The 27,118-nt window shown below is 29.9% G+C and overlaps 3 protein-coding genes across 3 annotated transcripts in view; 1 reads left to right on the top strand and 2 right to left on the bottom strand.

Annotated features, from left to right (window-relative positions):
- The window catches only part of LOC141292845 (transcription factor 4-like), a 110,695-nt gene extending 93,314 nt beyond the window's left edge, over positions 1 to 17,381 (top strand). Inside the window, exons 10-17 of the mRNA XM_073824906.1 lie at positions 3,169 to 3,274; positions 4,760 to 4,893; positions 5,096 to 5,231; positions 6,022 to 6,104; positions 7,823 to 7,901; positions 12,389 to 12,465; positions 12,555 to 12,764; positions 17,337 to 17,381. Of these exons, the coding sequence (XP_073681007.1) occupies positions 3,169 to 3,274; positions 4,760 to 4,893; positions 5,096 to 5,231; positions 6,022 to 6,104; positions 7,823 to 7,901; positions 12,389 to 12,465; positions 12,555 to 12,764; positions 17,337 to 17,381 (870 nt within the window). The remainder of the gene's footprint in view (positions 1 to 3,168; positions 3,275 to 4,759; positions 4,894 to 5,095; positions 5,232 to 6,021; positions 6,105 to 7,822; positions 7,902 to 12,388; positions 12,466 to 12,554; positions 12,765 to 17,336) is intronic.
- The window catches only part of LOC141292115 (transcription factor 4-like), a 360,731-nt gene that overhangs the window by 148,520 nt on the left and 185,093 nt on the right, over positions 1 to 27,118 (bottom strand). The window lies entirely within an intron of this gene.
- Positions 20,739 to 27,118, bottom strand: part of LOC141292844 (uncharacterized) — a 25,572-nt gene continuing 19,192 nt past the window's right edge. Inside the window, exon 5 of the mRNA XM_073824905.1 lies at positions 20,739 to 20,801. Within this exon, the coding sequence (XP_073681006.1) occupies positions 20,739 to 20,801 (63 nt within the window). The remainder of the gene's footprint in view (positions 20,802 to 27,118) is intronic.

The following is a 27,118-nucleotide window of genomic DNA, read 5'->3' as shown; positions in this document are numbered from 1 at the left end:
AGAACACCCTACCAACTGCATAGCAACAGCCTAAACACTCAGCACACACTAGCAACTGCATAGCAAAATAGTAAACACTCAGAACACCATAGCAACTGCATAGCAACAGCCTAAACACTCAAAACACCATAGCAACTGCATAGTGGCAGTCTAAACACTCAGAACATCATAGCAACTCCATAACAGCTGACTAAACACTCAGAACACCATAGCAACTGCATAGCAACAGTCTAAACACTCAGAACACCATAGCAATTACATAGTGACAGACTACACACTCAAAACACCCTAGCAACTGCATAGCAACAGTCTAAACACTCAAAACACCCTAGCAACTGCATAAAACAGACTAAACACTCAGAACATCATAGCAACTGCATAGTGACAGCCTAAACACTCAAAACATCATAGCAACTGCATAGCAACAGCCTAAACACTCAAAACATCATAGCAACTGCATTGTGACAGACTACACACTCAGAACACCATAGCAACAGACTAAAAACTCAAAACACCCTAGCAACTGCACAGCAACAGCCTAAACACTCAGAACACCATAGTAACTGCATAGCAACAGCCTAAACACTCAGAACACCATAGCAAATGCATAGCAACAGACTAAAAACTAGCAACATAGCAACAGCCTAAACACTCAAAACACCATAGCAACTGCATAGTGGCAGTCTAAACACTCAGAACATCATAGCAACTGCATAGCAACAGCCTAAACACTCAGAACACCATAGCAATTGCATAGTGACAGACTACACACTCAAAACACCCTAGCAACTGCATAGCAACAGTCTAAACACTCAAAACACCCTAGCAACTGCATAAAACAGACTAACCACTCAGAACACCGTAGCAACTGCATAGTGACCGACTACACACTCAGAACACCATAGCAACTGCATAGTGACAGACTACACACTCAGAACACCATAGCAACTGCATAACAACAGACTAAAGACTCAGAACACCATAGCAACTGCATAGTGACAGACTACACACTCAGAACACCATAGCAACTGCATAACAACAGACTAAATACTCAGAACACCCTAGCAACTGCATAACAACTGACTAAACACTCAGAACACCATTGGAACTGGATAACAACAGCCTTCAACACTTATAACAACCTAGCAACTGTCTAAAACACCTAGATTACCCTAGCAACTGCATAGTGACAGACTAAACACTCAAAATACCCTAGCAACTGTCTAAAAAGCCTAGATCACCCTAGCAACTGCATAGCAACAGTCTAAAATATTCAAAACACTCAACCTGGCAACTCCATCACAATAGTCTAAACCAGTGTTTCTCAACTCCAGTCCTCGGGACCCACTGCTCTGCACATTTTGTATGTCTTCCTCATTTAAGGCACCTGATTTTGATCATCAGCTCATTAGTAGAAAGATTCATGAACTGAACTGAGTGTGTCAGACTCAGAAACATACAAAATGTGCAGAGCAGTGGGTCCCGAGGACTGGAGTTGAGAAACACTGGTCTAAACACAATCAGAACACCCTAGTAAGGTAGTAACTGTACAGAAGCAAGCTTAAACTTTCAAAAACTCCTAAAATCGCTTAGTAAAGTCTAAAACCAGCTGTCTCTCTCTTTCTCAGAAAAAAAGACTGAATTTTAGTTTTCTAGTTTGTTTGAATGTTTGTTTCACTCGCATCAGCTGTGTTATGCTGTATGTTCAGTAGGAGTATTTGTGTGTGTGTGTGTGTGTGTTTCCGGTCAGTTCAGCACAGGTGCAGTGAGGGGGTCACACTGATGAGGTGTGAGGGCTGAGACTGTGTGTGTGTGTGTGTGTGTGTGTGTGTGTGTGTGTGTTGTGGCTTTCGTGACTGCTCTGGTTTCACTCCATCTGCTCCTGATCTGCTGCAGTAAACAGACTCCTGCAGCGTTTGAGCTCCAGACATCAATGATTCTTCACATCTTGTGCATTGTTGATGAGAGTCTGTTGCTATTTTACTGAGTGGTCAGATGCACTGTTTTACCTGCTGGACCAAAAAACACCTGAAAACAACTCAGGAGAGTCACATCAACACACCAGAAGATCTCTGAGACTCTCCTCACACCAGTCAGGAAGAAAACACCTAGAAACCACACACAACACCCTAGCAACTACAAAGTGACAGACTATACACTTAGAACACCATAGCAACTGTATAGCGACAGACTATTTTAGCGACACCTTGAGCACCCTAGCAACTGCAAAGCATCAGTCTAAAACACTCAGCAGCTGCCTGAAATGCTAAGTATAACTTAGCAACTATGTAGCAATTTCCTAACAACACTCAGTGCACCCTAGCAACTGCATAGCAACAGCCTAAAAAGCACTTGAAACACCTAGAGATGTGTGGGTTAACTGTGGACAGGTGCAGAAACAAACCAGCCAGAACAAAATCTCCATGTTATTGAACCCCCCTAAAGTCATAGCCTAATCTCTTTCACAGACGTGTGTGTGTGTGTGTGTGTGTGTGTGTGTGTGTGTGTGTGTGTGTGTGTGTGAGGTGCTTCATGGGAAAGTAAAATCCTCCATCTGTGCTGAAGTCTCTTGGTCTCCATAAAACTCGTCAAACTCCACCCTTGAGCTCTGGAGTTGTCATAAGCTCTCAGTTAAGCTTCATTTACGTTTGTCTCGTATTTTTCACCTTTCCTTAGAAAACATTTCACAATTCCTTAGAAAAAATTTTATGTTATCGGAAACAACTTAGTTTCCATTTGCTCTGCATTTAGTCTAGGATAAACATTTGAGATGTGATTCTTCATGGCCTGTGTTCTTGTTTTTGAGGTGTATCTCTGAGGGCCATTCTGTCCTCACACATCCGCTGTGTTTATCCCAGCTCCATATTCCCATCCGGCGTGTTCCCAGTGTTCCTGCTAGTCATTACAGCGCAGTTTTCCAGACGGGAATGCTCTGCTGTTTGTGTGCTGATGTCATCACTGATCCGCTGCAGCTGCTCGTCTCACATTTGCACTAAATTATTGTGTCGCAACACTTTGGGAACATGAACATTTTTTTCCTGGGAACAGCGTTTCCATCTCTACTCTGATGCATCTTAATCCACTGCAAAAATATGCAGTGAAATGCACATTGAAAGTGTGTATTGTGTCATTATTCATCCTGATCACGGTGTGTTGTGTGTGTTTCAGGTATATGCCCCATCCGCCAGCACTGCCGATTATAACCGGGACTCACCGGGTTACCCGTCCTCTAAAGCACCGAGCAGCAGCTTTCCCAGTTCCTTCTTTATGCCAGGTAAACCGGACACACCTGACGAAAACAACTGCCTAAAACACCCTAGCAACTGCATAGTAACAGCCTAAAACACCCAGAGCACCCTAGCAACTGTCAGAAACACTCAGAACACCCTAACAACTGTCTGAAACACTTAGAACACCCTAGCAACTGTCTGAAACACTCAGAACACTATAGAAACTGAATAGCAACCGTCTGAAACACTCAGAACACCCTAGAAACTGCATAGCAACAGCCTGAAACACTCAAAACACGCTAGCAACTGTCTGAAACACTCAGAACACCATAGAAACTGCATAGCAACAGCCTGAAACACTCAACACGCTAGCAACTGTCTGAAACACTCAGAACACCATAGAAACTGTACAGCAATAGCCTGAAACACTCAGAACGCCCTAGCAACTGTCTGAAAGACTCAGAACACTATAGAAACTGTACAGCAATAGCCTGAAACACTCAGAACACCCTAGCAACTGTCTTAAACACTCAGAACACCATTGAAACTGAATAGAACCAGCCTGAAACACTCAGAACACCCTAGCAACTGCCTGAAACACTCAGAACACTATAGAAACTGTACAGCAATGGCCTGAAACACTCAGAACACCCTAGCAACTGTCTTAAATACTCAGAACACCATTGAAACTGAATAGAACCAGCCTGAAACACTCAGAACACCCTAGCAACTGCCTGAAACACTCAGAACACTATAGAAACTGAATAGCAGCAGCCTGAAACACTCAGAACACACTAGCAACCATCTGAAACACTCAGAACACCATAGAAACTGCATAGCAACAGCCTGAAACACTCAAAACACCCTAGCAACTGTCTGAAACACTCAGAACACCCGAGCAACTACCTGAAACACTCAGAACACCATAGAAAAGGTTCTTAAACACTCAAAACACCTTTGCAACTGCATAGCAACAGCATAAAACACTCAGAAACTGCATAACAACAGCATGAAACACTCAGAACACCCTAGCAACTGTCTGAAACACTCAGAACACCATAGAAACTGCATAGCAACAGCCTGAAACACTTAGAACACCCTAGCAACTGTCTGAAACACTCAGAACACCATATTAATGGTCTTAAGACACTCAATACACCTTTGCAACTGCATAGCAACAGCATAAAACACTCAGAGCACCATACCAACTGCATTGCAAGTGTCATAAACACAAAACAACCTAGCAACTGTCTGAAACACACATAGAAACTGAAACACCATAGAAACTGTATAGCAACAGCTTAAAACACTCAGAACAGCCTGAGAACTGTCTGAAACACTCAGAACACCTTAGAAACTGCATAGCAATTATATAAAACAATCGGAACACCCTAGCAACTGCATAGCAACCGCCTAAAACACTCAGAACACCCTAGCAATTGCATAGCAACTATATAAAACAGTCAGAACACCCTAGCAGTTGTATAGAATTGGCCTAAAACGCTAAATGCTTTGTTTGTGTGTTTCAGACGGTCATCACAGTACAGACCCATGGAGCTCGTCCGGCAGTATGAACCAGCCCGGATACAACAGTATGCTGGGAAACTCCACACACAGCGCTCAGAGCAGCAGCTACTGTGGCCTGCATCCGCACGACAGACTCGTGAGTGCATTTTTAAAGTCAAAGATAATAATACAGAACACTGATTACTGTATTTAGTTATTTATAGATAGATAGATGGTGTTTACCATACAAGGTGTATAAACAGCCATGTAAATCTAACATATATGAACAGAAAATCTTATAAACTGTTTTTGAATGAAATCAACCTGTCTCAAATATTCTTTCTGTCTGTCTTTTTCAGAGTTACCCGTCACACTCGTCAGCTGAGATTAACCCCAGTCTTCCTCCCATGTCCAGTTTCCATCGCAGCGGCGGGACGAATCACTACAGCACGGCGTCCTGCTCCGCCACCACTAACGGAACAGACAGCGTCATGCGTGAGTCTCTGCCCAATCAAAGCAGAGGAAAGATTTGATTCACTTCAATTAAGACGCTCTCTCACAGTGTATAATAAAGCAAATGCTGAGGTGGACTATTAGAATAATGAATGAGAAGGAGCTAAGGGAGCTACAGGTGATCAGGTTTAGCTGCCCAACAACATTAGTAATTAATCAACCGGTTTGCCATGTTAAGATGATCAATCACTGTTTGTGATCAGCTGATGAGCGGCAGTCATTCCGCCATCTCTCAGTTAAAAAAAATCAGTTTCGTCAATGACATGAACAATTTCCGTTTTCAAAATGTTAGTAAATATTAATTGTCTAAAACTTTTTGGACTCAAGGTTTACCTACATTTTACCTACTAAAGGTTTACCTACATTTTACAGAAACTTAATTTGTCATTAAAAAATCAAATAATAAATAATACTAATTAAATTAAAATATAATAAATTATAAAACTTAAGGGCTCATTATTTAATATATACGAAATTATTATATTTTTAAAATATTTATAACTTACTAATGACAATATCTGCTTCACAAGAGCTTGACATAACTAGAAAAATGAGTATGCATGATATGAATTACCTTTATTTTTTAAACATTTTATTTCCATTGCTTTTCTAGGACTAGAAATTTCGCTTTTAAGTCGGGAACAAATTAGGAAATATAATTCCTGACTTTTTTAGCTTATTTAAAACCGTGTTTTGTCTCATATTAAATGGTCTTAAGCTTTTTGAAGTGAGTGTTTATTTAAAGTGAATACTTTTTTCTGTTGTGTTTCAGCGAATCGAGCGTCGAGTGCAGCGGCCAGCAGCTCGCAGACGGGAGACGCGTTAGGAAAGGCTCTGGCTTCCGTGAGTGACCAGGTCTCATGCAGACACAACAATATACAGATACACTAAAACACCATGAAACCACATTCACAGCACATTTAACCTCTCTTATTAGAGTTAATGTTGTAAACATTTTCTCTGATAAGTTATGGAAGCTTGTTTCCGCCATAGGATAAAAAAATAAAAAAGGTAATTGTCATTTTCAGGAATTCTGAGTTTATATCTAACAATTCTGGCATGTTTTTTTTTTTTATATTGCATGATATGAACTCAAAATTACACTGCCACTCAAAAGTTTGGGATCAGTAAGACTTGTAATGTTTTTTTTATGTTTTATGCTCATCAAGGCTGCATTTATTTGATAAAAAATAATATAATATTGAAAAATGTTATTACAATATAAAATAATGTTTTTTATTTTAATATCCTTTAAAATATAATTTATTCCTGTGATGCAAAGCTGAATTTTGATCAGAAAGGTTTGAATGATCAATGCTGGAAACAGTTGTGCTGCCAAATATTTTTTGGAAGCTTAGATTCTTTTTTTCAGGAAACTTTGATGAATAACAAGTTACAAAGAACAGCATTTGTTTAAAATATTAATCTTTTCAAACAATGTAAATCTATGCTATCACTTTTTATTATTTTAACATGTTGGTGAATAAAAGTATTAATTTCTTTCAAAATAAAGGAAGAAAGAAAATGTACTGACCCCAAACTTTTGAACAGTAGTGTATATTGTTAGAAAACTATTCTATTTTAAATAAATGCTTTTTTAAACCTTTTATTGATCAAAGAATCTTAAAAAAAAAAAAAAATCACAGGTTCCAAAAAAATATTAAGACTGCAGTAATGATGCTGAAAATTTAGCTTTGCTTCACAGGAATAAATTACATTTTACAATTTACTCACATAGAAAAGAGTTATTTTAAATTAAAATAATATTTCACAATATTTAAAAAAAAAATGTATTTTTGATCAAATAAATACAGCTTTTTTTACAGAAATTAATATATTAATTCATCTAGGATGCATTTAATTGATCAAAAGTTACATCAAAGACGTTTATGTTACACAAGATTTATTTTTTAAATAAAAACTAATATTTCACAATGTTAATTTTTTTCTGCATTTTTGATCAAATAAATGCAGCTTTGATAAGCATAAAAAACTTCTTTAAAAACCATTAAAAAATTTTACCAATGCCAAACTTTTGAGCGGCAGTGTATATAAACTCACAATTCGGAGAAGAAAAGTCAAAATTGTGACAAAAAAAGTGCAATTATGTTTTTATTTTTATTCAGTGGCAAAAGCAAAAAAGTCATAATTGCAAAACATAAACTTAAAAACAAATTAAAAATATATATATATTTTTTTAATAAAAAAAAATTAATAAACTAAGAAATGTGAGAAAAAAACGTCTGGATTTGGAAAAAAGTTACAAAAAAGTCCCAGTTACCATTTTTATTTCTTTTTTATCCTGCGGTGGAAAGAGGCTTCTATAAAAAAGTAGTAAAAAAGCATATATGAATATGAATATAAATGTTTATATTTCAATGTTAATATTATCACCTGAGACATTTATTTCGAAAGTAAACACTAAGTATGATTTCATGTTGCCAAATCATTGAGATGAATGTGGATTCATGCACACTGATTCCTTTAGGGATGAAGTTTCAGCCTGATGATGATGATGATGATGTGTGTGTTTGTTCTGATTTGTCACTGCTGTGTGTTTGTTGTGCTTGTAGATCTATTCCCCCGATCACACCAATAACAGCTTCTCATCCAACCCGTCCACTCCTGTGGGATCTCCTCCCTCGCTCACAGGTAACACACTGCACATGTTTGTGTTTGTGTGTGTTTACTCTCAACAGAGTCTTAAACACACACACAGCTGTTTGCACTGATGTCAGTCACCTGATTACTTTCTGCTTTACTGTTTACTATGCAACATATAGTGAGTAATCGTATTTACAAACAGTATATGCCAGTAGGTTTATTAGAGTTAACTAAAATTAAAACTTTTAAAAAGCGTTTTTGTTATTTTAAATAATATAGTATTTAATAAAAAAGATAATTATTTGATTTCAGCTAGTTTCCCAAGGAAATATTATACTACAATAACTAAAACTGAAAAACAAAAATTATATAGATAGTTGAAAAAAAGTTGAAAGCAGACTTCAAATTTACTAAAAGCAGATTATTTTTGTATATCTTATAAATATATCATACAGGAAATGAAATAGTATGATTCTGAATAATTTTCATGTTTTTTTTAAGTTATATTTTATATGTGTGACCCTGGACCACAAAACCAGTCTTAAGTCGCTGGGGTATATTTGTAGCAATAGCCAAAAATACATTGCATGGGTCAAAATTATTGATTTTTCTTTTATGCCAAAAATCATTAGGAAATTAAGTAAAGATCATGTTCCAAGAAGATTTTTTGTAAAATTCCTACTGTAAATATATAAAAATGTAATTTTTGATTAGTAATGTGCATTGTTAAGAACCTAATTTGGACAACTTTAAAGGCGATTTTCTCAGTATTTTGATTTTTTTGCACCCTCAGATTCCTAACTTTCAAATAGATGTATCTCGGCCAAATATTGTCCTATTCTAACAAACCATACATCGATAGAAAGCTTATTTATTGAGCTTTCATATGATGTATATATCTCAGTTTTGTAAAATTTAACGTTATGACTGGTTTTGTGGTCCAGGGTCACATATATATATATATATATATATATTTGTATTTATGTGATTCCATCTTAATTTTAGTTAAGGTTTTAGTAATTTTTGTCATGTGTTTTTCTCATATTTTCTCGTATTTATAACTTCTTTTACTATTTTATTTTATTTTATTTTATTTTTAAAAAATGATATAAAAATAGATTTCATTTTTAATTTTTAGTTTTTATATTTTATATGTTTACATATTTTATGTTTTTGTATGTTATATCAGTATATTACATTTAGATGTTATATCAGTTTTTGATTTATATATATTTCAGAATGTTTTAGTATTAGTTTTTTTTAGGTCCTTAAGTTTACTAAATTAAAAAATTTTTAAATTTTACTTTATTTCAGTTAATGTTAATTTTATTTTAAGTAACTATTTTATTTTATTTTATTTTATTTTCATATTAAAACACACAACAAAATTACTAAAATTTTAACAAAAATTACCATAAAAGCAGATTACTTTTTGTTCAATCTCATAAATACATCATACTGGAACTGAAACGTCAAGTCAGAAATAAAATATTTCTTTAATTTTATTTATATTTTATTTCATCTAGTTGCCAAAGACACTTTTTTTTTAGTACTAAAATAACTAAAAAATAATTATATTTTGTAATTTTGTTTGTTTTTTGTTTGCCACTTGTGCACATGCTTTATTCCAGTTATCCTGGAAATAAAAAAAAAAAATGTAAATAAATAAATAAAAATATGTACAAAAAAGTTATTATATACAAAAAAATAATAGCTTTTGTTGGTCAGATGATTGTCTCACACTGGAAATAAAATGTCAAGTATAAAATGACTAAAACTTTAACTAAAATTAAAATTAAAAAGATGTAAAATTAAATTAAAAAACAATTAAACAAACTCAAAACATCAATAAAAACAGTATCTCAATGACACTAAAATTAATTTTATGCATATAAAATAAATGACTTAATATACACACTGTGCACTGCTGAAGTAGTTTGATTTCAAGTTGAAAAGCTTTTCATGTTTCATTCTTCAAACTGATTTCAAACTCTGATTAACGAGTCATTATTTTGCGTCGCCATGGAAACGGTCGCCGCCTAATTGCTATTTCTCCAAAGCGCCAAAGTTATTAGACCACCAACCATTAAATGCGCAACTGCAAATTAATATTTAAACTTAAACATGCGAGGGAAGTTTAAGTAACTAATTTAATAATTTTCTCATTGGCGGCGGCGCGGATACATGCAAAATTTATTTGCACATGAATGTGGCTGTAATTATGTGCTAATTAGCATTTGTAAATGAGGTTTAATAATACGGGGAAGCGCCTGAAATGCGTGTTTCTGTAAAGAAGTACGATTTGAAAAAACACAGCATAATTAGAAGCGACGTACGTAATGAGCGGATGGGCGCAAACGCAAACAGGTGAAGGTCAGGGAGAACGCCGCTCCTCTCTAATTACCGCCGTGAACCGGCCCGCCGCGTACCGGTTTGCATCTGAACGCGGGAATGAAAGAGTAACGAGGCGTTATTAGCATGAGGGTCGTCACCTATCAAAGGAAGGGTCACGCGTCCGACGGCCCACCAGCTGATCGTCTCCACTCTCACTTCAACAAAACTGGACTACAAAGAGAAGATGCCGTTATTTATTCCACTGGAGTGAATGATGGCTAATTGGGATCGTTTGAGTGTCGGATTAATGTGGAAATATGGATTTGTAGGAAATGAGGGGAATGTTTTAGGCCAGAAGAAAGACTTTACATCATCAAGGATTGAGCATGATCAGACACTTGAAAATAAAAGCAAAACCATCGTATTCAGAAAGCTTCAAGTGAGATGAAATAAAACTGAAATAAAATAAAATATTAAAAATGAAAACTAGTTTTATTTCAGTTAGCTGCCAAGGCAGCATTTTTATTTTTTGTTTGTAAAATTAAATTAAATTAAATTAAATTAAATTAAATTAAATTAAATTAAATTAAATTAAATTAAATTAAATTAAATTAAATTAAAATTAAAACTAGTTTTATTTCAGCTAAACTAAAATAAAATAAAATGAAATAAAATAAAAATGTGACCCTGGACCACAAAGCCAGTCTTAAGTCGCTGGGGTATATTTTTAGCAATAGCCAAAAACACATTGTATGGGTCAAAATTATTGATTTTTCTTTTATGCCAAAAATCATTAGGAAATTAAGTAAAGATCATGTTCCATGAAGATTTTTTGTAAAATTCCTACTATAAATATATCAAAATGTAATTTTGGATTAGTAATATGCATTGTTAAGAACTTAATTTGGACAACTTTAAAGGTGATTTTCTCAGTATTTTGATTTTTTTGCATCCTCAGATTCCAGATTTTCAAATAGATGTATCTCGGCCAACTATTGTCCTATCCTAACAAACCATACATCAATAGAAAGCTTATTTATTGAGCTTTAATATGATGTATACATCTCAGTTTTGTCAAATTTAACCTTTTTGTGGTCCAGGGTCACAAATATTAAAAATGAAAACCTAGTTTTATTTCAACTCCCTAAGCTGCATTTCTCATTTTGACTACTAATTTAAACTGCAATAATATCAAATTAAATAAAATATTAAAAATGAAAACTATTTTTATTTCAGTCATTTTTAAAATCACTATATTGTTATATTTTTGTTATATATTTGTATTTAAGTATTCCATTTTAATTTTAGTTTTAGGCAAGGCAAGGCAAGTTTATTTATATAGCACATTTCATACACAATGGTAATTCAAAGCGCTGTACATAAAAGGAATTAAAATCATACTATCATAAAAATCATAAAAATTAATAATAATAATCACAACAATAAAAACAGAGAATTTAAGAACATTTAAGATGATTTAAAAATTGATTTAAAATTAATTAACACAGTAAAAATTATTATACATAGAGTAATGCAATCTGTTCGGACGTAGCACAGTGCTCAATCAATAAATGCACAACTAAACAGATGAGTTTTGAGTGGCTAATGTATTAGCACATCTGATCTCTTCTGGAAGCTGATTTTAGTAAAGTTGTGTGTTTTTCTCATTTTATAACTTTTTTTGCTATGTCTTTATTTTATCTTATTTTATTTTATGTTATTTTACAAAAATTTGAAATGCTGTCTTGGCAGCTAACTAAAGTAAAAATAGTTTTCATTTTTATATTTATATGTTTTTGTATGTTATATCAGTATATTTTATATACATATATTATATATTTTATATATATATATCAGTACATGTATATAATAGTTTTTATTGATTTTTATTTCAGTTTTAGTTTTAGTTATTTTAGGTCATTAAGTTAACTAAATTAAAATGAGGAAAAGTTGAAAAAAACGTTTTTTTTATATATTTAATTTTATTTCAGTTAATGTTTATTTTATTTTAAATAACTATTTTATTTTATTACATATTTTCCAATAAAGAGAATGCTAATAGTATATCAGTGGTAGTTAAGTAAGACTGCCACCTACTGGTCAAAAGTTGAAGTTATGAAATCTCAACATTGGTTTTGTAAATCAGGATGTTGAGACGGTTGTTGTTGACAGTGATGTTGTTCTTTTTGTTTTCTCTTTAGCTGCCAGTACGGCCGTCTGGTCCAGAAACGGTCAGGGAGCCTCGTCCCCGAATTACGAGCCGCCGCTGCATTCGTTGGTAAGAGACACGATCAGTGAGATCAGATGGAGAAGATACTAGATGGAGTTTGAAACAGAATTGATGTTTATTGTGTTGTGGTCCCGCAGCAGAGTCGTATCGAGGACAGACTGGAGCGGCTGGACGATGCCATCCACGTGTTGCGCAGTCATGCGGTCGGTCCGTCCACGGCGATGGCCGGCGCTCACGCAGACATGCACGGATTGATCACTCCGTCTCACTCTCACAACGGGGCCATGGGCGGCCTGAGCGCCGGATACAGCTCTGGACTGCTGCCCTCCAACAGACACTCGCTCATGGTAAGAACCGCTGACTTTTGACCTCAGACTTTGCGCTGTCTGGAGACACTTCCTGTGGAGGGATGATGATAATGCGAGTCAGACATCTCACTCTGACTCTTCTTATATGGTCATTCATGTCTGGATCAGCCTGTTTAGATCTATCTATCATGCATGCAGCGCCACCTTACAGAGTTATTATAGTTATTTTATATATATTTAAAAAAAATCGTTACTTGAAATTAAATACATTTTAACTAAAATAAAATATTTTATATAAATTTAAAATTTCTATATATTTTTTTTGTTTAAGTTTTAAATAAAAAAATAGTTTATATATATATATATATATATATATATATATATATATATATATATAAACATTTTCGTTACTTGAAATTAAATACATTTTAACTGAAATAAAAAAAAACATTTAATTTCAGCTAGTTGACAAGGCAACATTTTTTAAGTGTTTAAGTTTTAGTTTAAAAAAATATGTTTATATATATATATATATATATATACAAAAATTGAAAAAAAACATTTTTTATTTCAGTTAGTTGACAAGGCAACATTTTTTAGTTTGTTTTAGTTTAAATAAAAAAATAAAATAAAATAAAATAAATAAATAAAAGCAGTTATTTAATTTAAACAATACATAAAAATTATGATATTTCAGCTAGTTGCCAAAGAAACATTTATCATTTTTTATAACTTGATGTTAAAATAACTAAAACAAGAAATAGGAATTTATATAAAATGATGTGGGTTGCATTATTATATATAATATTTATATGTATATATTATATTAAAAAAAAAACATTAAAAATTGTATTTTAAAAAAGTTAGTTGAAATTAAATAAATAAACAAATAAACTATAATTTAAATTATAATTTTTATTTCAGTTGCCAAGGAAACATTTCTCATTTTTGTTTAAATAAAAATATATATATAAATTAATAAGTAAAATCTATAAAATAAGGCATATTAAAGGCATATTACAAAAAAATATATATTTATATTTTAAGGAAACATTACATTTAGTTTAATTTAATGTACTAGAATATCTAAAACTGAAATACCAATTAAATGAAACTGATAGAATTATTATATATAATTATTTCTTAAAAATTATCTAAAACCATTAAAAATAGCTACTAGAAATTAAATAAATGTTAACTGAAATAAAATATTTAAAAAAATTAATTGTATTTAAAAAATATAAATTAATATATTTTATATGTATTTAAAAAAACATTTTAATTTAGTTTAATTTGATGTACTAGAATATCTAAAACTGAAAAAAAAATAAACTTACTTTATTTATATATTATTTATTTATTTATTTATTTTAAAGCATGGACATATTTCTGAATTATGTTTATTTTTCAAGCGTTAAGCGTGTTGTATTTAAATAAAAATAACTGAAATAAAAAATAATTAAAAACAATGAAGTTTGAATTATTGTTTATTACAAAAAAATACAGAAATACACAATTAAATTTAAAACTTGAAATAAAGTTTAGAAACTTTTAAGAAATTTTAAAAATCCAATTCAAAATGTTAACAAAAAGTATAATAGTATCTCAATGATACTAAAATAAAACCGCCACCTACTGGTCAAAAGTTATTATTTAAAGTGTTATTAGTTCAGGTTTGGAGTAAAGAATTGTGGGTAGCAATGTTGGCTCTCGTCTGACTTAAAGTAAAGCAGCGCAGGACTAAATACAGGAAATAACAGAGCGCGGGGGAGAACAAGACTTCAAAAGGAAGATGCTGGTAATATTTTCCACATTTAAGGCTTTTTTAAGACTTGAAACAATCCATAAAGCTTCAAACAGCTGGAGAGAATAAAGAACAGAAAGAGAATACATGAAGAAAAGAAGATATAATGCTCACACACACACACATTATTACAAGCACATTTCTATGTAAACCCTTTTTGATGCACTCAATTTTTTTCATGTAGTCGTCGAAACATGAATAGAATAAAATGTATAAAAATAGTCATGGATTATTGAAAATGAATGTTTTGCACAAGCATGCACGCATGTTTTCTTGACGAAGTGCAAAAGTTGAGTCACTAAAAGTTTGTTGAGCTGTATTTTAAAAAAGCAAATATTGAGATTGATGTGTTTCTGATGAAGAAGTGCTCTTTGTTTGGACTGTGTGTGCATATTTCCAGTGTTTTAATGACATAAATGAATAAAGGCAGGCGTGGGTTTGCTCAGGCGTTTGATTGGACGAGCTTCGATGTTGACCAGGTCCTGAATCTCTGCTCAATGTCTCACTGACATGCCTGTTTATTTATTCACTTTCACCAGAGTGTGTGTGTGTGTGTGTGTGTGTGTGTGTGTGTGTGTGTGTGTGTGTGTGTGTGTGTGTGTGTGTGTGTGTGTGTGCTGTAATGACATTGGATTGTAATGCATTTACACTTTACAGACTGATTAGTGTTTTTAAAGTGTTTTTTGTTCATATTTTGCAGTAGATTTTACTTTATATTATATTTTTATTTTTTTACTTAAATTTTAGTTTTAGTGATTTTGTTGTGTGTTTTTGTAATTTTTTGTATTTTTTAAAATATGTATAAATAATTTAGTTTCAATTTTATTCATGTTTTATTAAATGTTAATTTAATTTTAAAGTTTGTCATTTTATGTTTGTCGTTTTAATATGTATACGTCTTTTTTTCCGTTTTAAATCAAAGTTTTAGTCATTTTGTGTGTTTACATATAATCTGTAATTTTTTTCTGTTTTGTCATTGTTACTAGTTTTTGTTTAAATCGTATTTATTTGCATTTTGTTAAATTAAGTCGTTCTTGTTTTTGTTTATATATATATATATATTAGTTTTATATATTAGTTTTTTTAATATGTTTTCAATTAAGTGTCATTTTACTTTTTTACATTTTATCAGTTTTATTTTTTTTATCAGTATACTGTACATCAAGTTCTAAATTGAAGGTTTAGTAATTTTTTGTGTTTTTTTTAATTGTATTAGTTTTTAATTTTATTTTCATTTTGTTAATTAATTAGCTTTTGTTTATACTGTCTCTCTCTCTCTCTATATATATATATATATATATATATATATATATATATGTATGTTACCCTGGACCACAAAGCCAGTCTTAAGTCGCTGGGGTATGTTTGTTGCAATAGCCAAAAATACATTGCATGGGTCAAAATTATTGATTTTTCTTTTATGCCAAAAATCATTAGGAAATTATGTAAAGATCTTGTTCCATGAAGATTTTTTGTAAAATTCCTACTGTAAACATATCAAAATGTAATTTTTGATTAGTAATATGCATTGCTAAGAACCTAATTTGGACAACTTTAAAGGTGATTTTCTTAGGATTTGGATTTTTTTGCACCCTCAGATTCCAGATTTTCAAATAGATGTATCTCGGCCAAATATTGTCCTATCCTAACAAACCATACATCAATAGAAAGCTTATTTACTGAGCTTTCATATTCTATATACATCTCAGTTTTGTAAAATTTAACCTTATGACTGGTTTTGTGGTCCAGGGTCACATATATATATATATATATATATATATATATATATATATATATATATATATATATATATATATTTGGTTGAAATTTTAAGTTTAACATAATTAAAATTAAAATGTTCCTTTGGCAACTATTTTTTATTATTTTATTAAATTTCAGTTTATTATGGCCTGGTTTAACAGACAAAGCTTAGACTAAGCCAGGATTAGGCCATAGTTTAATTAAAACAAGTAATTTTCATAAACATGCTTAGAAAAAACATTACAGGTGTGGATCTTGAGATAAAAAGTCACTGATATATTTTAATATCAGTCAGTGCAAGTTTCTTCCATTTGAAACAGCTCAGACTTACATTTTAGTTTAAAATCTGTAAAACCGGTGGTTCTGTAATCATTTACTCGTCCTCATGTCATTCCAAACCCGTATAACGCATTCCCTTCTTTTGGAAAAAAATAGAAGAAGATGTTTAGCTGAATGCTGGCGCTGCTGTTTTCAGTGTAAGTGAATGTGAAATGAGTAGATGATGAGGTGAATGAGTGTACTGTGTCTTTAAGAGCAGTGGAGGAACAGCTGGATGAGATCTGCTGCTGTGTTGATGTGAGCCGTCCGAGAGCTGAGCTCATGCTGAAAACAGGTGCTCACATGATGAGAGGAGACACAAACACACACAAAATGGCTGTTCACCGTTACATGATACGACCACTGCAGTGTGGGAACTTCAGCATGAGTGCATTTACCAAAGTGTACAGAATATGTACAGTACGAAACTTACTATCAATTTTACTATCAGTTTCTGAGTGAAATTGTTATGATACGTATAAATGAGTAACTCTAAAGGCTCATCTGAACTGGTGTGTTTATAGTTGTTGTGTTGTCTGAGCGTTAGTCTCTCTGTGAGCGTGTCAGGCATTTAGCGGTGGTGGATCTGATGGCTTTGAGCGCGATAGACCCTCGACAGATGATTTCCTGCAGCTCAGACTCTCTTCATCCTAAAAGGAGGCGCTTTGAAACACCATTACTGTGTGTTTAAAGCTCTGACACCTTAATCTCTGCATCTCCATCTCTAGACGCTTCAGATTACTCCACAGAACTCACCTACAACTCTGGATTAACCCGCGCTCAGAGCATTTCTAACCTGTTTCTGCTTGTGCAGACAGTCAGTATGCAATGATAAAAGTCTGGTGTCAAATGACCCACATTTAATTCATTAATTATAAATATTACCAGGAATATTTAGTTTTCACTGCAAAAACAGTTACAATCTTAAAGAGTAAAAATATCCAAAAAAACTACTATAAGTTTTAATTTTTTAACTAAAGAAATGAATTTAAAAAAATTAATATAAGCATATTAAAAAAACAAATTGAACAACATGAAAATAAAAATTATTTAAATACAAGAAATTACCAAAATTTAACCTAAAATTAAAAATTAATAACATTTTATATAAATAAAAAAACTAAAACTTATAAAAGTTATTAGTTAGACAATTAGACAAACTTTAAAATCAAACTGAAAACAAAATACAAAAATATGCATTTATATAAAAAACTAACTTTTTTCATTGAATAATTTTGTGATTTATTTTAGTCTTTTAATAATTTTATAATCAATTGATTGATTGATTGATTTTTTTACTTTATATTTACATTTTGTTTTTTTTCATCCTTAGTATTATTTTTTCCGATTAATTCATTGAACATCTTTTGTAATTTATTGTATTTAGTCCTTAATATTTCACTTTTATTTTAATTTTTCTTTAAATTTAGTTTTTTTATCTTTAATATTTGTATTATTTATTGTTATTTTTTATATATGTATTGTATTAGTTTATTAATTAATTATTTTTATTATTTCCTTTTTGAAAGAAATGAATACTTTTATTGATAGTAATATTAGTAATAATGAATTAGAAATAGCATAGATTTACATTGTTAGAAAAAAATTATATTTTAAATAATTGTTTTTTACTTGTTATTCATCAAAGAATCCTGAAAAAAGTTCCAAAAAAATATTGTTTTCCAACAATGATCAGTCTAAGTAACAGCTGATGGAAAAAATGAAATGAGAATTCAGCTTTGCATCACAGAAATAAATAATATTAAAAGTATATTAAAATAAAAAACATTTTTTATATTGTAATAACATTTTGCTGTATTTTTGATTAAATAAATGCAGCCTTGATGAGCAGAAAAAGTCTTCTTTAAAAACCGTTACAAGTCTTCCTGATCCTAAACTTTTGAGCATTTTGATTTATTGCACAGTACAGTTATGTTACTTGTCTATACTAATGAAAAAGACAATATTTAGACAAATTTGAATGTTTATGCAGTGTTGCTTTTCAAGTACTTATATTTACTTACAAAAGTGTGTGGTGCCCACTAAACCAGTTTAAGGGCGATTTGAGACTCAGGTGAGGTTTGAAGCCCGACATGTTTTTTTTTCTCAGCCTGAGAAAATGCTGTTTTGGGCCACAGAGACACACAAACAGCCAGCCATGACTACAACACAGGAAACAGCACGTAATTATGCCTGTGTGTGTGTGTGTGTGTGTGTGTGTGTGTGTGTGTGTGTGTGTGTGTGTGTGTGTGTGTGTGTGTGTGTGTGTGTGTCTGGGACTCACAAAGACGCACTATTCGCTGCTCAGACGCCCCTCTCCCATCGCCGTGGAAACGCAGGCGTACAGAGAGCGCTTTGTCATCACACTTTTCCACACACACTCTCACACACACACACACACACACACACACACACACACACACACACACACACACACACACACACACTTACACTCAGTGTTCATCAGCTCTCCAGCGCCTCCTACTGCTGCTTCATCTAGCAACTCTTCATCTCTTCAGTCTGTCATCCATCAGAAACATAGTAGTGAACTCCATTAGAGTGGAACCATTTTTACATTTGTTTTAACATTTTTTATGTAGTTCTTAAAGGAGTAGTTCACTTTCAGAACAAAAATGTACAGATAATGTACTCACCCCCTTGTCATCCAAGATGTTCATGTTCTGCTTTCTTCAGTTGTAAAGAAATTATGTTTTTTGAGGAAAACATTTCAGGATTTCTCTCCATATAATACACTTCTATGGTGCCCCGAGTTTGAAAATGCAGCTTCAAAGGGCTCTGAATGATCCCAGACGAGGAACAAGAGTCTTATCTAGCAAAACAATCGGTTATTTTCTAAAAACATTTACAATTTATATACCTTATATCTCTGCACAGAGCTAGACAAGATGAGCATTTGAGGTTAAAAGGTATATAAATTGTAATTTATTTATTTATTTTTTTTTTTTTCAGAAAATAACCGATTGTTTTGCTAGATAAGACCTTTCTTTCCTCAGCTTTGATTGTTTCAAGCCATTTGAAGCAGCATTTTGGAAGTTCAAACTCTGGGCACTATAGAAGTCCATTATATGGGGGTGAGTACATTATCTGTTAATTTTTGTTCTGAAAGTGAACTACTCCTTTAAGGCGAGATACTGCAGGTGAACATGAACTAACAGTTATCACTTTACTTACTCGGTTGATTGATTACATTGATACTTGCAAACATTTTTTGTATTACAAGTTTTCTAAAATGCTAGGTTTAAGTATGCAAATGTGCCATTATTTAATTAAACATGCACTAATTTGCATACATTTCTAGTACAAAAATCTAAACACTGGGTGAAGTCTGTTTCACAAACTTTTTTTGACACATTAGAGTCAAATATTTTTACAGAGGGGATTTTAGGTCTCATTTTGTCAGAATTCAGAATAAAACTTTGAACAGACAGAAAACCATGTGTTTTTATTACTGTCATGCAAATTATATATGAACAAATCCCTCTGTAAAAACCTTCAGAATATACACAAGAATGAAAATGTAAATTTTGGTTTGTGTAAGTGCTACTGAAGTGGAGATTTATGGCTCAGTGTAGGAAAAAAAACTCTTGGCCTTTAAAAATATGTATTGTAATTGAAATCTGTTGACACAAATAGGTTAAGTGCTATAAAAGAAAGACTTAACTGTCTTTTGGATGTTTTCTTTCCACTAATCTGAAAAAAATCCCAAAATCTTAAACTTGAAACTGAAACAACAGTGTTTTTGCCAGCAGTGTCTGCCCTTAAACCTGGTGTTTTTGAAAGTAAAGCATTTGTACATAAATCATATACACTGTAAAAAAAAAATTCACCATTTTCAACTTAAACACTTAAGTTAAGCAGCTTGAATTTTTAATTTAAATCAACTTAAAAGTCATTTTAAGTAATTTTATTGTCATAAGTTAAAATGACTTGTATTTTTAAGTTGATTTAACTTAAAATTTTAAGGCAGCTGCTAAACTTATGTTTTTAAGTTAAAACCGGTGGAAACTTTTCACAGTGTAGTAATTATAAATAAATTATGATATTGTCATTTTATTTTATTGTATTAATTCTATGAACATGTGCAGTGTTTAATTTGACATGCTGTATTGTTAAAAAGCTTGTGTGAGTTGGAAGTGCTCATTTCTTTCATGAAAATCCTTGATCCTCTGAACCTGTGAGAAGACACGAGAACCAGAGCACTGCAAGAGAACAGCTGTGTGTGTGTGTGTGTGTGTGTGTGTGTGTGTGTGTGTGTGTGTGTGTGTGTGTGTGTGTGTGTGTGTGTGTGTGTGTGTGTGTGCTGTAGATTCATGAAATCATGGGAAAGAAATGTTGAGAGTTCATCTGGGAAAAACAGTCGCGCTGACAGACAGCAGAGATCACTGTCAATGGCACACACACATATTAACCTATTGTTTGTTTTTATCATCACTGAGGTTTTTAGAGAGGAATGACAGGGATAGTCAAGTAGTCACCCAACAACTAACTTACATTTTAATTTATTGTTTTTATTGGTATTAGTTATTGTTTTTGTTTCAATTATTTCACAATTAAACAGGCATTTGTAGTTTTTTCTCTTTTCTGTTATTTTATGTATATATTTGTATTATTTATTGTCTATTTATTTCTTTAGTTTATTTTTTAAAATATGTATAATTATTTGTATTAGTTATTGATTTTATTACTTTATTTTTATTTGTTATAGATTTTATTTTATTTTGATATTTTTATTTAAATTGTAGTTAGTTTTAGTGATTTTGATGTGTTTTTGTAATTTTCTTTAGTTCATTTTGTATTTTATTTTTTTGTTTTATTATTTAATTTATTTTTTCTTGAATAATTAGATTTTTTTATTGTTTATTCATTGAATATTTTTGCCCTTTTAATTTAGTCTTTAAAAAATTGTATGATTGATTGATAGATTTTTTTTACTTATCTTTAGTATTTTGATAATTTTATTTTTGGTCCTATATATATATATATATATATATATATATATATATATATATATATATATTAATGTCTATTTTAACTATAATATTTTTACTATTTATTGCTTATTTGATTTTTCTTTTATGAATATTTTTCTTTGATGCATATCTTTAATATATTTATTATTATTATTATTATTATTATTATTATTAGAATTTTTTCTTGTATATTTATATAGGTTATTTATTTGTGTTCTTATATTTGTATGTTTAGTCCTATTTAATATTCTTTTTATTTTTATAATTGTATGTGTTATCTGTTGTTTATTTTATCTTCAATATTTGTATTATTTGTTGCTTATTTTAAATTTCTTTAATATTTTCAGAATTTATTTATTTATTAATTATTTTTATTTTATCTTTAATATTTGTATTATTTATTGCTTATTTGATCTTCTGGCTTATTTATATAGCTCATTTAGTTTTGTTTATTTTATTCTTTGTCCTATTTAATATTCTTTTTATTTGTATAATTTTATGTAATATTTATTGTTTATTTTATCTTCAATTTTTGTATGATTTATTGCTCATTTATTAGATTTTTCTCTTTAATGTTGTTATTTTTTAGCAAAAAGTGCTTTAAAGTGAATGACCTTGAAGTGAGTTTCTCTAACAGTGTTTAAGCGTTTGATCTGATTGTTTCAAGCGAGTTCCCGTCTCTCTGACCCTGTTGTCCCATTATTCGGGTCCGTGACCCTGTGACCTCTTTATTTCCAGGTCCCTCCACTGCCGCTAAATACAGTATTGTGTTTAGAATCCGCCTCATCATCTCACACAGGAAGTTATTTTGTTCCGTTCACAGTAATGTGACTATGAGCAGCGTTGTGTTTCCCGCCGCGGCTCTCTGGGGTTTTTCTGCAGGATATTCTTGTTCCAGCTTTTGTTTGGACCAAAGCCATTTATTTTTAGGCCCGTAACCCTGTCACTCTATTGTTTGGCCGTTTGATGAATGGATATTTGATTTGGCCGGTAACCTTGAAATCACACACACATACACTTGTAGATAAATACACAGTTAAATAGGCATTTGTAGTTTTTTTTTTTTTCTGTTTTCGGTTATTTTATGCCTATCTTTGATATTTGTGTTATTTATTGTCTATTAGATTTTTAAAATATTTATTATATTAATTAATTTTTTTATTTTAATTTGTTTATAGATTTAATTTTATTTTTACGTTTTTTTTTTTATTTCGATTATAGTTAGTTTTAGTGATTTTGTTGCGTTTTTTTTTTTTTTTTTCAGTTTTTTTTATTTGTATGAATCATTTTGTTTTAGTAATTTTGTTGCCATTTGTATTAGTTTTTGTTTTTAATATATAAATAATTTTTCAATTTAATTTTATTAAGCATTTAAGTATTTTTGTGTAGTATTTAGTATTTTTAGTCGTTTTTAAATATGCATAATTTTGATTAAGTTTTCATTTTAATTTGAAAGTTTTTAATTTTATGTTTTTAATTTTTTTTATCAGTTTTAGTTTTTTTAAATATGTATATATATAATTTTTATTAAGTTTTAAATTGAAGCTTTAGTAGTTTTTTGTTTTTTGTAATTTTTGTTAGTTTTAGTTTTTTAATATGTTTAAATCATTTTTATTTCATTTTATTAATTTTAATTGATTAAATTTAGTTTTGTGGTCTAGGATTTTAACTTAACATTTTAATTTGTATTATTTATTATATATTATTTATTATTATTATTATTATTATTATTATTATTATTTATTTATTTATTTATTTTTATATTTATATTTATATTTATATAGTTTATTTATCTTTTAATACTTTTAATATTTTTATTTATACTTTTATTAAATTTTTTAGCTATTTTATGCCTATCTTTGATGATATTTATATTATTATTTGTCTATTTATATATATTTTTAAAATATATTTTATTGATTTGTTTATTTTTTGATTATTTTATTTTATGTTTCATATTTTGTTGTTTATTTAATGCTTATCTTTGTTTGTTTTACATTATTTATTTTCTTTAAGATTTTGATTTTTGTGTAATTTTATACTTTTTTTTATTTAATTTTAAATTTTCAGTTAATTTAATGTCTAATATCTGCCAGTGGAGTCAGAAAAATAAACTTAGTTTAAATATATATATATATATTATTTTTTATTTATATTTTTTTTTTTCACCACATACATTTAATTTTTATACATTATTTTCATTATTCTGATTTTTACAAATAATCATTATAAAGGAGGAGTAGATGTTTCTAGGCTCTGAGCGTCTGTGTAGAAAAATAGCATCTTAATTTAATACAGTCACCAGGAAGCAATTTTCTCTCTTTCTTTGAAAGTGCTTTGCTAATTTGGCCTGGGTTTTTTGTAGTTGAGAGGAATTTGCTAAAACCAGGTCTGGTCTTCTCGTCACAGATGTCATGAGATCCTGGACCACCCTGAAGAACCTCCTCAGAGAAGAAAGAGACATATTCTGTGCTTTCATAGCATTTATTTTTCATTTAGATGCTCAGAGTTTTATGATTAAGTCATATTTTCATGATCACTTCCCATCCATTAAACAGGCTGGTTTTGCTCCTGTAAAGCTTTATGTAAATCATTTTTATTATAATTAGGGCTGGTTATGTGGGCGGTCTTATGTTAATGAGCTGATCATTGAGATGTCAATCATTATGATTTCTAAACTGTTTATTAAAAATGATTACATTTTTGAATGAAATAAAATAGAAATATTAGATGAGAAGCTTAAATGAAACTTAGAAATGTTGCCTAACCTAAATAAATTATGAATTTAAATGATAAAATAAAAAGATTTAAGCTAAATAGAAATATAAAAAAAGAAGAAACTCAACTAAAAATATTACATGGAAAACTGAAAATTAGAAATATTATTATTTTGGCAAAAATATATAATAAAATAAAAATTAAATTAAATTAAATTAAAGCTAATTATATATATATATATATATTTAAAACTAATTAAAATGACCAAAAATGTTAAATACAGCAGAAATAACAAAGATGAAAAACATAAAAAATATCAATCATGATGATTTCTAAACTATTTTTAATATTAAATATTAAATTATTGAATTAAATAAAATAGAAATATTAGATGAGAAGCTTCTGAGAAGACAAAAATTACAGGTTTTAATCTAAAAAAAGAAACTCAACAAAAATATTACATGAAAATTTTTTTGAAATATAAATTAGAAATATTACTAAATTAGTACTAAAATTGCTAAAAAAAAAAAAACTGAAACAAAAATAAATTAAAGCTAATTATATATTTGTAAAAAATAAAAAAGGGACCAAAAATATTAAATACAACAGAAATAGCAAAGATGAAAAACATACTGAAATAAAATATAGTTAAACAGACTTTTGCTCCTGTACCTTTAAAAGCTTTATGTAAATGACCTCTATTATAATCAGGGCTGGTCATGTGGGCGGTCCTATGTTAATGAGCTGATCGTATGTTAATGAGTTTAGTTTCCACAAGTGATGTTTTTGGATTAGTTACAAAGCAAATAACTTCTATTTCAAAATAAAAGTCCTCTAAACACTTTAAAAGCACAAAAGTCATATATGAAGATCCAAAAGAGTTTGTTAGAACAGATAAACACTCAGAAACACTGTTTCTATGTGTGTGTGTGTGTGTGTGTGTGTGTGTGTGTGTGTGTGTGTGTGTGTGTGTGTGTGTGTGTGTGTGTGTGTGTGTGTGTGTGTGTGTTTTGAAAGCTGCTGTCAGTAGGCTGTCTGGTCCTCATCTCTGTCTTCTCTCACACACATACGCAGCTTCACAAAAGAGCTCTGTGGCAAATAAACAGCATTAGTCTTCTAAGGTCTGGGTTAACGACTAACCCCTAATTAACTACAAGACTGAGAGACTGCAGGAACTCCATGAGAATGACTTTCCCACAATCACTCAGCCAAAAATGAGCATCCTGTAATCTTTTACTGCTAAACACCATTGTCCTTCTCTAAAAATAACTGAAGTGCTAAAATTACTTAAAAAAAAAATTAATTAATAAATTAAAGCTAATTATATATATATTTTAAAACTACGAAAAGGGACCAAAAAAGTTAAATACAACATAAATATTAGATGAAAAATATCAAATTAATTAATTAAAAATTTAGCCTTGGCAACTAACTGGAATAAACAAGTTTAAGTTGAAGTACTGAATTTACTTAAACTGAAATAAAAAATAAATAAATAAATAAATAAATAAATAATAATAATAATAATAATAATAATAATAATAATAATAATAATAAATAATAAAGCATGAAAATTAAGTATTAAATAATCATTGTTCATGTATGGAACAAAATAAAAATAAATTAAAACTATTTATATTTTTTAAATAAAAAGGACACAAATGTTAAATAAAATACAACAGAAATATTAGATGAATATATTCATATTAGAATTATATTAGAATTGTTGTAACATAAAGTAAAAACATTGTATGAAAAACTAAAATATAAATATATATAAATGAAAATAAATTAAATTTAGAAAGTGCTAAAAATAAAGACTGCAGTAAAAAAATAAAGCTAAATAGAAATTAAAAACTAATAGCACAAAATTTTTCATAATTTCTTATTTTAGTCTTTCTTGACTTTCCTTATTATTTAAAAAATAAAATGTTATTTTTATTTATAAATAATAGTTGTAATGTTTTATAATTTTTACTTTTGTCTCTTTCTCTTTCTTTATTATTTTTTAAATATTTGCAATATTCAGTATTTTTTCCAATTTAATTAGATTTTTTTAAAATAGAATATAATTTTTTTCCTTGACTAATTAAATTTGTTTTGTTTTGTTACATTTTTGTTTATTTTTTAAAAATTCCCACAGAAACTCCCTTCATTCATAATGTTATACATTTTTATATTTAGTTTCATTAATCATTTTTAAATTATAAATAATTATTTTAATGTTGCATTATTTGTCTTTCTTGACTATTTAAATTTTTCATCATTTTTTATTTTATTCTTTAGTATTTTAGTCCCCATTATAATAAAAAAATACAATATTGTTTTTATTTATAAATAATAGTTTTAATGTTTTATCATTTTTATTTTTGTCTCTTTCTTGACCTTTATTATTTTTTTAAAAATTGTATTATTCAGCATTTTTATTTCTAATTTAATTTGATTTTTTTAAATAGAATAATTACTTTCTCATTTGTTTATTTTTTCTTGACTAATTAAATTTGTTTTGTTTGTTTTGCTGTAGTACTCTTTGCTCTGTTTAACCGCATTTTATTTTTATTTTACCATGTTAAAATCATCAGAATATTTCCATCAGTTCCTCACTTTTGCTTTTAAATGTAAAAGCTTTATTAAATACATGAGGTCAGAAGCCTTCCCTTCTCCTTCCGTCTTTCTCTTTCTGTCTTTCTTTATAATTTATTTGTCATTCTTGACTATCTTAACTTTTATCTTTTTTTATTTTATTCTTTAGTATTTTAGTCCCCATTATTTAAAAAAAATTTTTTAAATTATTTTTATTT

The sequence above is a fragment of the Garra rufa genome, chromosome 19 (genome assembly GCF_049309525.1).
Source record: "Garra rufa chromosome 19, GarRuf1.0, whole genome shotgun sequence".
Classification (NCBI taxonomy): domain Eukaryota; kingdom Metazoa; phylum Chordata; class Actinopteri; order Cypriniformes; family Cyprinidae; genus Garra; species Garra rufa.
Note: the sequence above shows the minus strand (reverse complement) of the source record. Positions and strands in the feature narration are given on the sequence as shown.